This window comes from Scyliorhinus torazame, chromosome 10 (assembly GCF_047496885.1).
Source record: "Scyliorhinus torazame isolate Kashiwa2021f chromosome 10, sScyTor2.1, whole genome shotgun sequence".
NCBI classification, from domain to species: domain Eukaryota; kingdom Metazoa; phylum Chordata; class Chondrichthyes; order Carcharhiniformes; family Scyliorhinidae; genus Scyliorhinus; species Scyliorhinus torazame.
The window spans coordinates 109,468,265-109,485,545 of NC_092716.1; the positions used below are offsets into that span (position 1 = coordinate 109,468,265).

General features: G+C 48.8%; 1 protein-coding gene across 4 annotated transcripts in view; it reads left to right on the forward strand.

The window, feature by feature from the left end:
- Positions 1 to 17,281, forward strand: part of vac14 (vac14 homolog (S. cerevisiae)) — a 442,569-nt gene that overhangs the window by 61,044 nt on the left and 364,244 nt on the right. For 3 of the 4 annotated variants that reach the window (XR_011949565.1, XM_072518576.1, XM_072518577.1), the window contains exons 3-4: positions 2,693 to 2,843; positions 16,479 to 16,646. Coding sequence is in view for 3 of the 4 variants with exons in the window: in XM_072518576.1 (XP_072374677.1) it covers positions 2,693 to 2,843; positions 16,479 to 16,646 (319 nt within the window). In the remaining variant the exon portion in view is untranslated. The remainder of the gene's footprint in view (positions 1 to 2,692; positions 2,844 to 16,478; positions 16,647 to 17,281) is intronic. The other variant, XM_072518578.1, reaches the window with a different exon arrangement.

A 17,281-nucleotide genomic window follows, 5' to 3' on the forward strand; every position in this document is an offset into this window, starting at 1 on the left:
CTTCTACTCTTCAAACGTCAGCAGATCCAAACTTCAGTTGCTCAGAGTCCAATTAGGGAGACGGTGATGTGGTAATGTCACTGGACTAGTAATCCAGAGGCCCAGGCTATTGCTCTGGGGATGTGAGTTCAAATCCCACCAGGGCAGTTGGTATAATTTAAATTCAATGAATGAATCTAGAATATAAAAGCTAGTTGACCGTGAAGCTATCGTTGATTGTTGGGGGAAAAAACATATTCTTTGTTATATTCATTTTTTACGGGATGTGGCTAGGCCAGCATTTGTTGCTCACCCCTAATTGCCCCCGAGAAGGTGGTGGTGAGCTGCCTTCTTGAACCGCTGCAGTCCATGTGGTGTAGGTACATCCACTGTGCTATTAGGGAGGGAGTTCCAGCGACAGTGAAGGAACGGCGATATATTTTCAAGTCACGGTTGCGAGTGACTTGAGTGGAACTTCCAGGTGGTGGTGTTCCCATGTATCTATTGCCCTTGTCCTTCTAGATGATAATGGGCGTGGGTTTGGAAGGTGCTGCCTGAGGAATCTTGGTGAGTTCCTGCAGTGCATCTTGCAGATGGTACACATGGCTGCTACTGTGTGTCGGTGGTGGAGGGAGTGAATGTTTTTGGAAGGGATGCCAATCAAGCGGGCTGCTTTGTCCTGAATGGTGTTGAGCTTCTTGAGTGTTTTTGGAATTGCACTCATCCAGGTGAGTGGGGAATAACCATCACACTCGTGATTTGTGACTTGGAGGTGGTGGACAGGCTTTGGGGAGTCAGGAGGTGAATTACTCGCCACAGGACTCCGAGCATCTGATCTGCTTTTGTAGCCACAGTATTTATGTGGCTGGTCTAGTTCAATTTATTTAGGGCATGAAATCTGCCGGCCTTACCAGATCTGGCTGACATGTGATCCACAGCAATGTGGTTGCCTCTTAACTGTCTGCTTAAATGGCCATGCACCCAGTCAGAACAAGGGAAATTAGGGATGGCAACAAATGCCAGCCTTGCCAGCGACACCCACAGCCCATGGAAGAATATTTTAAAAATCTGCAACAAACCCATATCCCCCATCATCCCTTGTCCTTGCGGTCCTACAGTGGTTCCCAATACCACAAATTTAAAATAAATTATTTGTTTAAATATTTTCATAATCCTTGTTCCACCTTTTGAACCTCCCATCAAACTACACCCCCCAATCCTCTCCACCAATCTTCTTTCCTTTGATTCTGACCTCTCATACACTGCTCTTCTCCCCATCCTCTGGAATTTCTTCCCTAAACCCAATGTTTCATCCATGCCTGGGGCATAGAGTGAGAACAGGATAACACTTTTTTCGGTGACATTTATTATGCCTCTCCTGCCATAGTCTTAATCTACTTGTGCTCACTGTTTAGGATCTGAAATACATTGGTCTGTTCGTATGTTGAGTGGTCTTTCAGCCTAACTGACCTATGCGGATGTTTGTGCTTCCCGCAAGTCTCCTTCCAACCTCCTTCACCTAACCCCATCAACATAACTGTCCATTCTTGCCTCGGTTCCTGATAAATGCTATTCACTTCATAAACTACCCTTTGTGGTAGCGAGTTCCACGTTCCACAATCTCTGGTTAAAGAAGTTTCTCTTGAATTCTCTATTATTGCCTAACCTATATGTGTGGCGCTTAGTGGAAGCATCTCCTCTGCATCTACCCTATTTTTAAAAATTTAGTGTACCCAATTAATTTTTTTCCAATTAAGGGGCTATTTAGTGTGGCCAATCCACCTAGCCTGCACATCTTTTGGGTTGTGGGGGCGAAACCTACTCAAACACGGGGAGAATGTGCAAACTCCACACAGACATTGACCCAGAGCCGGGATCGAACCTGGGACCTCGGCGCCGTGAGGCAGCAGTACTAACCACTGTGCTATCGTGCTGCCCTTGCATCTACCCTTTTGAACCTTTTTCTAATCTTAACCGTTATCATTAATCTATGAATTGTTCTTAAATCAGACTGGGTCCAAATAAGTTTGTTTATTGTTGTTGAGTGGACAGCCAACATGACCTGGACATTTAGATTGGAAATCTGGTGGAGCATCACGTGTACAGTTAATTTAGAAAGCCTCATCAAAAGACTTCTCACAACAGTGCTCTAATATAGCCCAAGTACAACATTTACAGGAGCCTGAAGGGTCAGAGTTAATTTGAGACTTCATGAGCAAAGACACAGGTGCTTTATATAGAAGGTGACAGGATATCTGTTTATTTAAATGACTGCTCACTCATTAGCTGTCAAAAGTCCCTGACAGTTCGTCAGGTCTTGGAGTAATCAATAGTAAAAGGCCTTATTTATATACTTGTTAATAAGGCTTATATTTCCTCCTAATTTGCTATTTTCTCCATCCCTGAACTGGCTCTCGCTGGTGAACAGGGCCATGGAGACCAGCAACTTAACTTGTGTATGAGCTGAGACAGTGTCAGCAAAGTTGGTCTGAGGGAGGAACGTAATTAACGCTGTTCCAGATCCTGTGCTCAAATCACTGGAGTTGACTCTTTGATCACTCGACAAATGCACTGGAAGACACCTGGAACTGAGATTAAATCTGTATACTAGTGAGAAACCAACACCTTGAGGAAGGGAGGGCATTGGGCAGCTGAGGGAAAATGGCAGCAGTTCCAGACAATTAAGTAATCTAGATTTCTGTCCTCTTCTCAGGTTGGTGCGAGAATTTGTAGCGCAGAATAACATTGGGCAAATCAAACATGTGATCCAAATCCTGTCCCAGGAATTTGCACTGTCACAGCATCCTCATAGCCGTAAAGGTGGCCTCATCGGTCTTGCAGCCTGCTCCATCGCTCTTGGCAAGGTGAGTAACATGTTCACCAAGTGATGCATTCATTGCTTAAAATAAATGATAAACTGATTATTTCAGGTTTAATTAATCCTCTTCTCTCTGATAATCCTTTGATATTTCACAAACTTCTTTTCTAAGCTCTTTTACTGGCGGTATTTATCCTTTCCCCATATAAACATCACCATTTGCTTTTCTGTCCCCATGGTCTGCAGATTGTGGCCTTGGACTCGCACTGACCAGCATAACTGCAGATATGTTGGTTGCTCTCAGATGAGCGTTAAAGATTGAAAGGCACTATTTGAAAAAGAATAGGAGGGTTTTCCCTAATGTTCTGGGCAACATGGTGTGGTGATCCTTGTATAGTTCTCCAAGATGGCTAAAAGTCGTAGTGTTGACAAAGAACATCAAGCTATGTATTTGAAACAAAGCTAGTTTATTTTACATTACTTCCAATGGTTTGTATATTTCACTAAGTAATAGCTAACAAAACAATAGTATAAAATCTATGTTACATAAATCTCTAATATCTTTTTAGTACAGCTAACAATCTAGCTCAACCTCTCACTAGCCTTCATGACCTTCTCCCGAATACCTAGAGACGCAGCCTTTTGTAAGACTAGTCTGTGGTGCCATCTCGTGTTGAGATACATGAACATCGTCTTGTTAACCCTTTACACTCCTTACATTATACATATCATTACACATGGGTCCTTCAACACTTAGAACTGATTAGCTGCTTTCTTATTTCATTTTCTGTTTGCAAGAGCCTGTTGTGTGCAAAATGGTGACAATGTTTCACCCCATTACACCCAGTGTCTACACTTCAGCAACTGCTTTATTAACTGTCAGCACTTTGAGATGTCCTAAGGTTTTAAAATATATAAATCCACATCTTTACTTAATACGGTTAAAATAATTTTAAATAGAGTTCTCTCAGGCAACAATTTGTCATATGAAACTGGGAAGGTTTTAAGTGTCTTTCAGTATTGAAATACCCTTTGCAAACAGCAATTAAACTCTGAGCTCAAACTGTATTTACTTACAGGAATTAGACTTTATGAACTTCACTTGTGATGTATTTTGCTTCTATTAAATTATTGATTTGAATTACTTTATACCAGCTACGTTATAGATAAAATGCCTGACTATGGTCCCAGTGAGCTGTCTCTAAAGAACATGGAAAGTGCATTTTTTCTTCGAGCAAAGATCATTTAATATACATAAAGTATGACTTGGTAACACCTTGGCTGGTACTTTTAATGTTAAATATTTTAATCTGCATTATGGTGTTTAGTTACAACTGTTCATTTGTCAAAGTGCTGCCAATGTTTTAATTTAAATGGAAGCAAATGCAGTTTTCTCTCTGCGAATGGATTCTTCCTCCCTTAAAGAAATATGCAGGTTGCCTGTATGGACAAAATTGTCTGAAAAATCAATTGCCAATTAAAGGAAGCCTGAACGGTATTCGGGGATCTAGTTATTCTGCATGGGAAATATAAAAATATGAACAACAGTTGACCATTTAGCTTCCAAGCCTGTTTCGGCATTTCAATTACATCATGACTAATCTGTATCTTAACTTCATTTACCTGTCACGCCTCCACAAGAATTGGCGGGAATAATGATGGTTTAAGTTGTTGCGATGCACTGAATATTGTTCACGTATCTGCTTAAGTTGAACGAGCTTATAGTATTTCCACAATCTGCCTACTGAGGTTGAGGAGAATTGCATGGCAGACCCAAAATCCAGGTTCTCTGTTGAATCCCTGGACCTTTCTATCTTTTGCCTCGATATTGAGCAATGGGACTGCAATGTCCACTTGTGGAAATGTTTTGTAACTGAGCATTCAAAACTACTTTAAAGGCTAAAAATATAACACCTGGCAGATCAGCAGCTAGCTATCACAATTGCGTTCTCAACCGGAGAGTTCCTTTGTGGGATATCGGTTGGCATGATTAAATGTCTGGCAAGAGTCCAAATCACAATTTTCAAAGGCATCATGTCTGAAATTGTGGTCAGAAGTGTTGCACATCTAAAAGTTGCCATTGGGCTCCAACCAGTCTATTGGCCATCAGCAATGACTAATTTCAAACACTCACATGTCAAGTTATCAATTAAATATCTAATGAATAAATGGGAAAGAATTATAGGGCACAAGATGCACCAAACTCAGATAAGCAATTGGCACAAAACAAATCAATCCAATTCTACAATTTTCCTTCAAAGCCACCAGGCATAGGCCAGAAAGTGCCTGCGAGCTGTACTCGTAGTAAATCATTCTCATTATTTCATTGTCATTTCCTGCATTTTTGTTCCTTATTCATGTTGGCTGACACAGCTGAACAATTATATCGCCCAACATTTTGAGGGGAAAAAAAAAAATCTGATTTAAACAATAAAACCTACCCATAAAATTTGGTTTGTTAATGGTGGAAATTATTGCAAAGAAGGTTGACCCTTGGATTTTTGCTCCTGCCTGGAACTTGGGGTTTGAAGTTGAAAACTTTATCTGTATCACTGCAGATTATGCACAATGCCTCCGAGTTGGTAAAAGCAATTTGCACTGGATGCTGGAATTAGAAACATAAAATGCTGGACAATCTCAGCAGGTCTGACATCGTCTGTGGAGAGAGAAGGGAGCTAACTTTTGATAACCTACCTGACTAAACTATAAACCTTTCATGTTTTCGTTCCAGCTGCATTGAATTCAATTACTGTAGCTTCTGTTCGCAATGACGTTTTCAACAAAACTGGATAGAGAAACAGCTTGTGTACTGGTATAGAGAAATGTAAGAAGCTTTGACAAAGAATCATCCAGACTCCAAACCTTCGCATCTGTGGAGCTGTCCGACCTGCTGAGATTGTCCAGTATTTTCTGTTTATAGCTCCGAGTTGGTTTTGCCAACTTGGAGTTAACGGTACGATACTGTGACAACCAGACCGTTTACAAGTGTCAAGTAGAGGAGTGGGACAATATTAAAAGTGAAGCTGTTACCTTTTTAGTGCAGTACAGTTTAAGCTGTTTAACAATTGAAAGCTAATGGTGTTTGGTCCTGGGTTACTAAAGATGTACGGTCATAAAATTGAAATACCACAATAGATTATTACCTAGAATTTAGATGTGTTAATACACCTCATCCTGTAAATTGAGAGAATCTGTATGCCATGGCATGATCCTTTTTTAAAATATCAATGTTAAAATTATGATGTAAATTTGAGTGGTTGTACTGGGAACACTTATTGAAATTGATGGACAGTAAGTGAATTCTGTCTCCTTGTGGTTAAGCCAATGAACTTCTCTGTTTATAATCAGCCCCCCCCCCCCCCCCCCCCCCCCCCCCTCACTGCTGGAATCAGTGTCCTATCTCTGCTTGTTCCCAAGGAGGCCAGCATTCCTGTGCCAGCGCACTGTCCTTTTGATTACCTACCTGACAAACTTATAAATCTTTCATATTTCAGTCCCAGCTGCAATGAATTCAATTCAATTACTTTAGTTTCTGCTAGCAATGGTCTTTTCAGCAAAACTGAATAGAGAAACGGCTTGTGTACGAGTGTAAACTTGAGAAATGTAAGAATGGTAGCAGCTATGATACTTAGATATACAGGGAGGGGAGGCTGTGACACTGGGATATACAGGGAGGGAGGGTGTGACTCTGGGATATACAGGGAGGGAGGGTGTGACTCTGGGATATACAGGGAGGGAGGCTGTGACACTGGGATATACAGGGAGGGTGTGATTCTGGGATATACAGGGAGTAGGGAGTGACACTGGGATATGGAGGGAGGGAGTGACACTGGGATATACAGGGAGGGAGGGTGTGACACTGGGATATACAGGGAGGGAGGCTGTGACACTGGGATATACAGGGAGGGAGGGTGTGACTCTGGTATATACAGGGAGGGAGGCTGTGACACTGGGATTTACAGGGAGGGTGTGATTCTGGGATAAACAGGGAGGGAGGGAGTGACACTGGGATATGGAGGGAGGGAGTGACACTGGGATATACAGGGAGGGAGGGTGTGACACTGGGATATACAGGGAGGGAGGCTGTGACACTGGGATATACAGGGAGGGAGGGTGTGACACTGGGATATACAGGGAGGGAGGGTGACACTGGGATATACAGGGAGGGGAGGCTGTGACACTGGGATATACAGGGAGGGAGGCTGTTACACTGGGATATACAGGGAGGGAGACTGACTCTGGGATATACAGGGAGGGGAGGCTGTGTCACTGGGATATATAGGTAGGGAGACTGTGACTCTGGGATATAAAGGCAGGGGAGGCTGTGTCACTGGGATATACAGGGAGGGAGGCTGTGACACTGGGATATACAGGGAGGGAGACTGACTCTGGGATATACAGGGAGGGAGACTGTGACACTGGGATATACAGGGAGGGAGACTGACACTGGGATATACAGGGAGGCAGTCTGTGACACTGGGATATACATGGAGGGGAGGCTGTGACACTGGGATATACAGGGAGGGAGGCTGTGACACTGGGATATACAGGGAGGGAGACTGACTCTGGGATATACATGGAGGGGAGGCTGTGACACTGGGATACACAGGGAGGGAGCGTGTGAACTGGGGTATACAGGGAGCGAGACTGTGACACTGGGATATACAGGGAGGGAGACTGACACTGGGATATACAGGGAGGGAGTCTGTGACACTGGGATATACAGGGAGGGAGGCTGTGACACTGGGATACACGGAGGGAGGGTGTGACACTGGGAATACAGGGAGGGAGGCTGTGACTCTGGGATATACAGGGAGGGAGACTGTGACACTGGGATATACAGGGAGGGACACTGACACTGGGATATACAGGGAGGGAGGCTGTGACACTGGGATATACATGGAGGGAGATGTGTGACACTGGGATATACAGGGAGGGAGGCTGTGACACTGGGCTATACAGGGAGAGAGGCTGTGACACTGGGATATACAGTGAGGGGAGGCTGTGACACTGAGATATACAGGGAGGGGAGGCTGTGACACGGATATACATGGAGGGAGGGTGTGACTGGGATATACAGGGAGGGAGGCTGTGACACTGGGATATACAGGGAGGGAGGCTGTGACTCTGGGATATACAGGGAGGGGAAGCTGTGACACTGGGATATACATGGAGGGAGGGTGTGACTCTGGGATATACAGGGAGGGAGGCTGTGACACAGGGATATACAGGGAGGGTGTGACACTGGGATATACAGGGAGGGAGGATGACACTGGGATATACAGGGAGGGGAGGCTGTGACACTGGGATATACAGGGAGGGAGGCTGTGACACTGGGATTTACAGGGAGGGAGACTGACTCAGGGATATACAGGGAGGGGAGGCTGTGACACGGATATGCAGGGAGGGGAGGCTGTGACACTGGGATATACAGGGAGGGAGGCTGTGACTCGGGGATATGCAGGGCGAGAGGCTGTGACACTGGGATATACAGTGAGGGGAGGCTGTGACTCTGGGATATACAGGGAGGGAGACTGACTCTGGGATATACAGGGAGGGAGACTGACACTGGGATATACAGGGAGGGAGACTGACACTGGGATATACAGGGAGGGAGACTGACACTGGGATATACAGGGAGGGAGGCTGTGACACTGGGATATACAGGGAGGGGAGGCTGTGTGACACTGGGATATACATGGAGGGAGATGTGTGACACTGGGATATACAGGGAGGGAGGGTGTGACACTGGGATATACAGGGAGTGAGACTGTGAAACTGGGATATACAGGGAGGGAGACTGTGACACTGGGATATACAGGGAGGGAGGCTGTGACACTGGGATATACAGGGAGGGAGGCTGTGACACTGGGATATACAGGGAGGGAGGCTGTGACCCTGGGATATACAGGGAGGGGAGGCTGTGACACTGGGATATACATGGAGGGTGGGTGTGACTCTGGGATATACAGGGAGGGGGGCTGTGACACTGGGATATAGAGGGAGGGAGGATGTGACACTGGAATATACAGGGAGAGGAGGCTGTGACACTGGAATATACAGGGAGAGGAGGCTGTGACACTGGGATATACAGGGAGGGAGGCAGTGACACAGGGATATACAGGGAGAGAGGCTGTGACACTGGGATATACAGGGAGGGGAGGCTGTGACACTGGGATATACAGGGAGGGAGACTGACTCTGGGATATACAGGGAGGGAGACTGTGACACTGGGATATACAGGGAGGGAGACTGACACTGGGATATACAGGGAGGCAGTCTGTGACACTGGGATATCCATGGAGGGGAGGCTGTGACACTGGGATATACAGGGAGGCAGGGTGTGACACTGGGATATACAGGGAGGAAGTCTGTGACACTGGGATATACAGGGAGGGGAGGCTGTGACACTGGGATATACATGGAGGGAGGGTGTGACTCTGGGATATACAGGGAGGGGAGGCTGTGACACTGGGATATACAGGGAGGGAGACTGACTCTGGGATATACAGGGAGGGAGACTGTGACACTGGGATATACAGGGAGGGAGACTGACACTGGGATATACAGGGAGGCAGTCTGTGACACTGGGATATACATGGAGGGGAGGCTGTGACACTGGGATATACAGGGAGGGAGGCTGTGACACTGGGATATACAGGGAGGGAGACTGACTCTGGGATATACATGGAGGGGAGGCTGTGACACTGGGATACACGCTGGGAGCGTGTGAACTGGGGTATACAGGGAGCGAGACTGTGACACTGGGATATAAAGGGAGGGAGACTGACACTGGGATATACAGGGAGGGAGTCTGTGACACTGGGATATACATGGAGGGGAGGCTGTGACACTGGGATATACAGGGAGGGGAGGCTGTGACACTGGGATATACAGGGAGGGAGGCTGTGACACTGGGATACACAGGGAGGGAGGGTGTGACACTGGGAATACAGGGAGGGAGGCTGTGACTCTGGGATATACAGGGAGGGAGACTGTGACACTGGGATATACAGGGAGGGACACTGACACTGGGATATACAGGGAGGGAGGCTGTGACACTGGGATATACATGGAGGGAGATGTGTGACACTGGGATATACAGGGAGGGAGGGTGTGACACTGGGTTATACAGGGAGGGAGGCTGTGACACTGGGATATACAGGGAGGGAGGCTGTGACTCTGGGATATACAGGGAGGGGGGGCTGTGACACGGATATACATGGAGGGAGGGTGTGACTCTGGGATATACAGGGAGGGAGGCTGTGACACTGGGCTATACAGGGAGAGAGGCTGTGACACTGGGATATACAGGGAAGGTAGGCTGTGACACTGGGATATACATGGAGGGTGGGTGTGACTCTGGGATATATAGGGAGGGGGGCTGTGACACTGGGATATAGAGGGAGGGAGGATGTGACACAGGGATATACAGGGAGAGAGGCTGTGACACTGGGATATACAGGGAGGGAGACTGACACTGGGATATACAGGGAGGGAGACTGACACTGGGATATACAGGGAGGGAGACTGACACTGGGATATACAGGGAGGGAGGCTGTGACACTGGGATATACAGGGAGGGGAGGCTGTGTGACACTGGGATATACATGGAGGGAGATGTGTGACACTGGGATATACAGGGAGGGAGGGTGTGACACTGGGATATACAGGGAGTGAGACTGTGAAACTGGGATATACAGGGAGGGAGACTGTGACACTGGGATATACAGGGAGGGAGGCTGTGACACTGGGATATACAGGGAGGGAGGCTGTGACACTGGGATATACAGGGAGGGAGGCTGTGACCCTGGGATATACAGGGAGGGGAGGCTGTGACACTGGGATATACATGGAGGGTGGGTGTGACTCTGGGATATACAGGGAGGGGGGCTGTGACACTGGGATATAGAGGGAGGGAGGATGTGACACTGGAATATACAGGGAGAGGAGGCTGTGACACTGGAATATACAGGGAGAGGAGGCTGTGACACTGGGATATACAGGGAGGGAGGCAGTGACACAGGGATATACAGGGAGAGAGGCTGTGACACTGGGATATACAGGGAGGGGAGGCTGTGACACTGGGATATACAGGGAGGGAGACTGACTCTGGGATATACAGGGAGGGAGACTGTGACACTGGGATATACAGGGAGGGAGACTGACACTGGGATATACAGGGAGGCAGTCTGTGACACTGGGATATCCATGGAGGGGAGGCTGTGACACTGGGATATACAGGGAGGCAGGGTGTGACACTGGGATATACAGGGAGGAAGTCTGTGACACTGGGATATACAGGGAGGGGAGGCTGTGACACTGGGATATACATGGAGGGAGGGTGTGACTCTGGGATATACAGGGAGGGGAGGCTGTGACACTGGGATATACAGGGAGGGAGACTGACTCTGGGATATACAGGGAGGGAGACTGTGACACTGGGATATACAGGGAGGGAGACTGACACTGGGATATACAGGGAGGCAGTCTGTGACACTGGGATATACATGGAGGGGAGGCTGTGACACTGGGATATACAGGGAGGGAGGCTGTGACACTGGGATATACAGGGAGGGAGACTGACTCTGGGATATACATGGAGGGGAGGCTGTGACACTGGGATACACGCTGGGAGCGTGTGAACTGGGGTATACAGGGAGCGAGACTGTGACACTGGGATATAAAGGGAGGGAGACTGACACTGGGATATACAGGGAGGGAGTCTGTGACACTGGGATATACATGGAGGGGAGGCTGTGACACTGGGATATACAGGGAGGGGAGGCTGTGACACTGGGATATACAGGGAGGGAGGCTGTGACACTGGGATACACAGGGAGGGAGGGTGTGACACTGGGAATACAGGGAGGGAGGCTGTGACTCTGGGATATACAGGGAGGGAGACTGTGACACTGGGATATACAGGGAGGGACACTGACACTGGGATATACAGGGAGGGAGGCTGTGACACTGGGATATACATGGAGGGAGATGTGTGACACTGGGATATACAGGGAGGGAGGGTGTGACACTGGGTTATACAGGGAGGGAGGCTGTGACACTGGGATATACAGGGAGGGAGGCTGTGACTCTGGGATATACAGGGAGGGGGGGCTGTGACACGGATATACATGGAGGGAGGGTGTGACTCTGGGATATACAGGGAGGGAGGCTGTGACACTGGGCTATACAGGGAGAGAGGCTGTGACACTGGGATATACAGGGAAGGTAGGCTGTGACACTGGGATATACATGGAGGGTGGGTGTGACTCTGGGATATATAGGGAGGGGGGCTGTGACACTGGGATATAGAGGGAGGGAGGATGTGACACAGGGATATACAGGGAGAGAGGCTGTGACACTGGGATATACAGGGAGGGAGACTGACTCTGGGATATACAGGGAGGGAGACAGTGACACTGGGATATACAGGGAGGGAGACTGACACTGGGATATACAGGGAGGCAGTCTGTGACACTGGGATATCCATGGAGGGGAGGCTGTGACACTGGGATATACAGGGAGGCAGGGTGTGACACTGGGATATACAGGGAGGGAGTCTGTGACACTGGGATATACAGGGAGGGGAGGCTGTGACACTGGGATATACATGGAGGGAGGGTGTGACTCTGGGATATACAGGGAGGGGAGGCTGTGACACTGGGATATACAGGGAGGGAGGCTGTGACACTGGGATATACAGGGAGGGAGGATGTGACCCGGGGATATACAGGGAGGGAAGCTGTGACACTGGGATATACAGGGAGGGGAGGCTGTGACACTGGGCTATACAGGATGGGAAACTGTGACGCTGGGATATACAGGGAGGGAGGCTGTGACACTGGGATATACAGGGAGTGAGGGTGTGACACTGGGATGTCCAGGAAGGGGAGGGTGTGACACTGGGATGTACGGGGAGGGAGGTTGTGACTCTGGGATATACAGGGAGGGAGCCTGTGACACGTGGATATACAGGGAGAGGAGGCTGTGACACTGGGATATACAGGGAGGGAAGCTGTGACACTGGGATATACAGGGAGGGAGGGTGTGACACGGATATACAGGGAGGGAGACTATGACACTGGGATATACGGGGGGGGGTTGTCACACTGGGATATACAGGGAGGGAGGGTGTGACACTGGGATATAGAGGGACGGAGGATGTGACACTGGAATATACAGGGAGAGGTGGCTGTGACACTGGGATATACAGGGAGGGAGGCTGTGACTCGGGGATATGCAGGGAGGGAGACTGACACTGGGATATACAGGGAGGGAGACTGACACTGGGATATACAGGGAGGGAGGCTGTGACACTGGGATATACAGGGAGGGGAGGCTGTGTGACACTGGGATATACATGGAGGGAGATGTGTGACACTGGGATATACAGGGAGGGATGGTGTGACACTGGGATATACAGGGAGTGAGACTGTGAAACTGGGATATACAGGGAGGGAGACTGTGACACTGGGATATACAGGGAGGGAGGGTGTGACACTGGGATATACAGGGAGGGAGGCTGTGACACTGGGATATACAGGGAGGGAGGCAGTGACACAGGGATATACAGGGAGAGAGGCTGTGACACTGGGATATACAGGGAGTGAGACTGACTCTGGGATATACAGGGAGGGAGACTGTGACACTGGGATATACAGGGAGGGAGACTGTGACACTGGGATATACAGGGAGGGAGACGGACACTGGGATATACAGGGAGGCAGTCTGTGACACTGGGATATCCATGGAGGGGAGGCTGTGACACTGGGATATACAGGGAGGGAGGATGTGACCCGGGGATATACAGGGAGGGAAGCTGTGACACTGGGATATACAGGGAGGGGAGGCTGTGACACTGGGCTATACAGGATGGGAAACTGTGACACTGGGATATACAGGGAGAGAGGCTGTGACACTGGGATATACAGGGAGTGAGGGTGTGACACTGGGATGTCCAGGAAGGGGAGGCTGTGACACTGGGATATACAGGGAGAGAGGCTGTGACACTGGGATATACAGGGAGGGAGACTGACTCTGGGATATACAGGGAGGGAGACTGTGACACTGGGATATACAGGGAGGGAGACTGACACTGGGATATACAGGGAGGCAGTCTGTGACACTGGGATATCCATGGAGGGGAGGCTGTGACACTGGGATATACAGGGAGGCAGGGTGTGACACTGGGATATACAGGGAGGGAGTCTGTGACACTGGGATATACAGGGAGGGGAGGCTGTGACACTGGGATATACATGGAGGGAGGGTGTGACTCTGGGATATACAGGGAGGGGAGGCTGTGACACTGGGATATACAGGGAGGGAGGCTGTGACACTGGGATATACAGGGAGGGAGGATGTGACCCGGGGATATACAGGGAGGGAAGCTGTGACACTGGGATATACAAGGAGGGGAGGCTGTGACACTGGGCTATACAGGATGGCAAACTGTGACACTGGGATATACAGGGAGGGAGGCTGTGACACTGGGATATACAGGGAGTGAGGGTGTGACACTGGGATGTCCAGGAAGGGGAGGCTGTGACACTGGGATGTACGTGGAGGGAGGTTGTGATTCTGGGATATACAGGGAGGGAAGCTGTGACACTGGGATATACAAGGAGGGGAGGCTGTGACACTGGGCTATACAGGATGGCAAACTGTGACACTGGGATATACAGGGAGGGAGGCTGTGACACTGGGATATACAGGGAGTGAGGGTGTGACACTGGGATGTCCAGGAAGGGGAGGCTGTGACACTGGGATGTACGTGGAGGGAGGTTGTGATTCTGGGATATACAGGGAGGGAGGCTGTGACACGTGGATATACAGGGAGAGGAGGGTGTGACACTGGGATATACAGGGAGGGAAGCTGTGACACTGGGATATACAGGGAGGGAGGGTGTGACACGGATATACAGGGAGGGAGACTATGACACTGGGATATACGAGGGGGGGGGGGGTTGCCACACTGGGATATACAGGGAGGGAGGGTGTGACACTAGGAAATAGAGGAAGGGAGACTGTGACTCTGGGATATACAGGGAGGGGAGGCTGTGACACACGGATATACTGGTAAGGGAGACTGTGACACTGGGATATACAGGGAGGGCGTGACACTGGGAAATACAGGGAGGGAGAGTGACTCTGGGATATACAGGGAGGGGTGGCTGTGACACGGGGATATACAGGGAGGGGAGGCTGTGACACTGGGATATATAGGGAGGGAAGCTGTGACACTGGGATATACTGGGAGGGAGAGTGTGACTCTGGGATATACAGGGAGGGAGAGTGTGACTCTGGGATATACAGGGAGTGAGGCTATGACTCTGGGATATACAGGGAGGGAGGCCGTGACTCTGGGATATACAGGGAGGGAGAGTGTGACTCAGGGATATACAGGGAGTGAGGCTATGACTCTGGGATATACAGGGAGGGAGGCCGTGACTCTGGGATATACAGGGAGGGAGAGTGTGACACGGGAATATACAGGGAGGGGAGGCTGTGACTCTGGGATATACAGGGAGGGAAGCTGTGACACTGGGATATACAGGGAGGGAGGCCGTGACTCTGGGATATACAGGGAGGGAGAGTGTGACTCTGGGATATACAGGGAGGGAGAGTGTGACTCTGGGATATACAGGGAGGGAGACTGACATTAGGATATACAGGGAGGGAGGCTGTGACTCTGGGATATACGGGGAGGGAGGCTGTGACACTGGGCTACACAGGAAAGATGTGACACTGGGATATGCAGGGAGGGAGGGTGTGACTCTGGGATATACAGGGAGGGAACATGTGACTCGGATATACAGGGAGGGAGAGTGCGACACTCGGATATACAGAGAGGCGAGGTGTGAGTCTGGAATATGCAGGGAGGGGATTGTCATGATATTCAAACACACACATCATGATAGACACACCAACAGACAAATCAGAACACACAACACCACAACCAATGACAGAAAGATATAAAAGCACAGACACGACCCCCGGTGGTCAGTATTAGCTGCAGAGGAGAACCAGGACACATCTATTACCAAACACACTCAGGGAGACAGCACGTGCAGAGTATCCAGAACGAACTGTATTATAAGAGTTATAATAAAATAGAGTTGTACCACATACAACTGTGTTGGCTCATCTGTGCACCAGAGCACCCAACACCACAGGGATGATCTAATGGAAAGTTGCAGTGGGTGGCTTTTCTGATAATAGAAAAGGATAAAAATGGGTAGTGTGAAACTAATAAAATTCAATCTGTTGGACTGCCTGATGAAAAATTTTATCAAAAAGGACATTGATTGACCCAGAGGTTCTAGGGCCGTTTACTGGTCCCTCCTCTATTACTGGTCCCAGGTTTGGGTGAGGTAGTAATTGGGTAAGCTGCTGTTTATCTTTGCACCCCTGAACTAGGGTGGGCTGGGTGGTGAGGGAAAAGATCATTCTGAGTTTCCAAGTGCTAATGGATAGTTTCTTTGCACTGGTTCCCTGTACCAACACACGAGGGAAAAAACAGTTTGAGGCGGGACCAGGGAATACCTTTATATCTCCAACTGCATGTTGATGCCTTCAGTAGATAAAGTTACAAATTTAATGTTAAAACATGTCTGGTTATTATGTACCTGTTGTCCCCTGTTAGTGTTCATTTACTGTGCATATATTTTCCCGGCAGGATTCTGGTTTGTATCTGAAGGAACTCATTGAACCAGTTTTGACGTGTTTCAACGATGCTGATAGTCGATTGCGTTACTATGCCTGTGAGGCCCTGTACAACATTGTGAAGGTGGCCAGGGGCTCAGTCCTGCCTCACTTCAATGTACTATTCAACGGTCTCAGCAAGGTAATTGTGGATTGTTGGTAAACCAGAACAGCCAGCACTTCATATCAAGCTGGATATTTTGTAAATACTGAAGACATAACAAAACCATGCGTAGTCTCGGTACCTTAAAAACTGATGTGTAGGGGAGTGTGGTGGCAGGAATCGAGACTGGATTATTGATATGGGGGCAAGTATTTGTTGCAGTAGGAACTTGGATTGGTTTGTTTTGTGCCATTTGTAAACTTTAATCCGTTTGTAGTTTTGTTCTGCACTTCGTATCTGACTAGTTTATACAGAGTTGGGGGTGGGTAACTGGTCACCAACAAATGGGGAAGAAAATGGTCACAACAAAACACATGTTGCAGCTTGCTGCTCTCCTGCCTGACATCTCCATCATTCTTGTGAACAACAATGGCTTTTTGATTCTTTTGGTTATGAAGCTGGGTGTACAATTAACTGAATGAGGGATCAGTGGTGGGATAAAGATGATATAGACTGGTCAGGTCACACTTCACTGAGGACAGCGGCAGTATGGTAGCGCAGTGGTTAGCACTGCTACCTCTCGCGCCGAGTACCCAGATTCGATCCTGGCCCCGGGCCGCTGTCCGTGTGGCGTTTGCACACTCTCCCCTTGTCTGCGTGGGTCTCACCCTCCC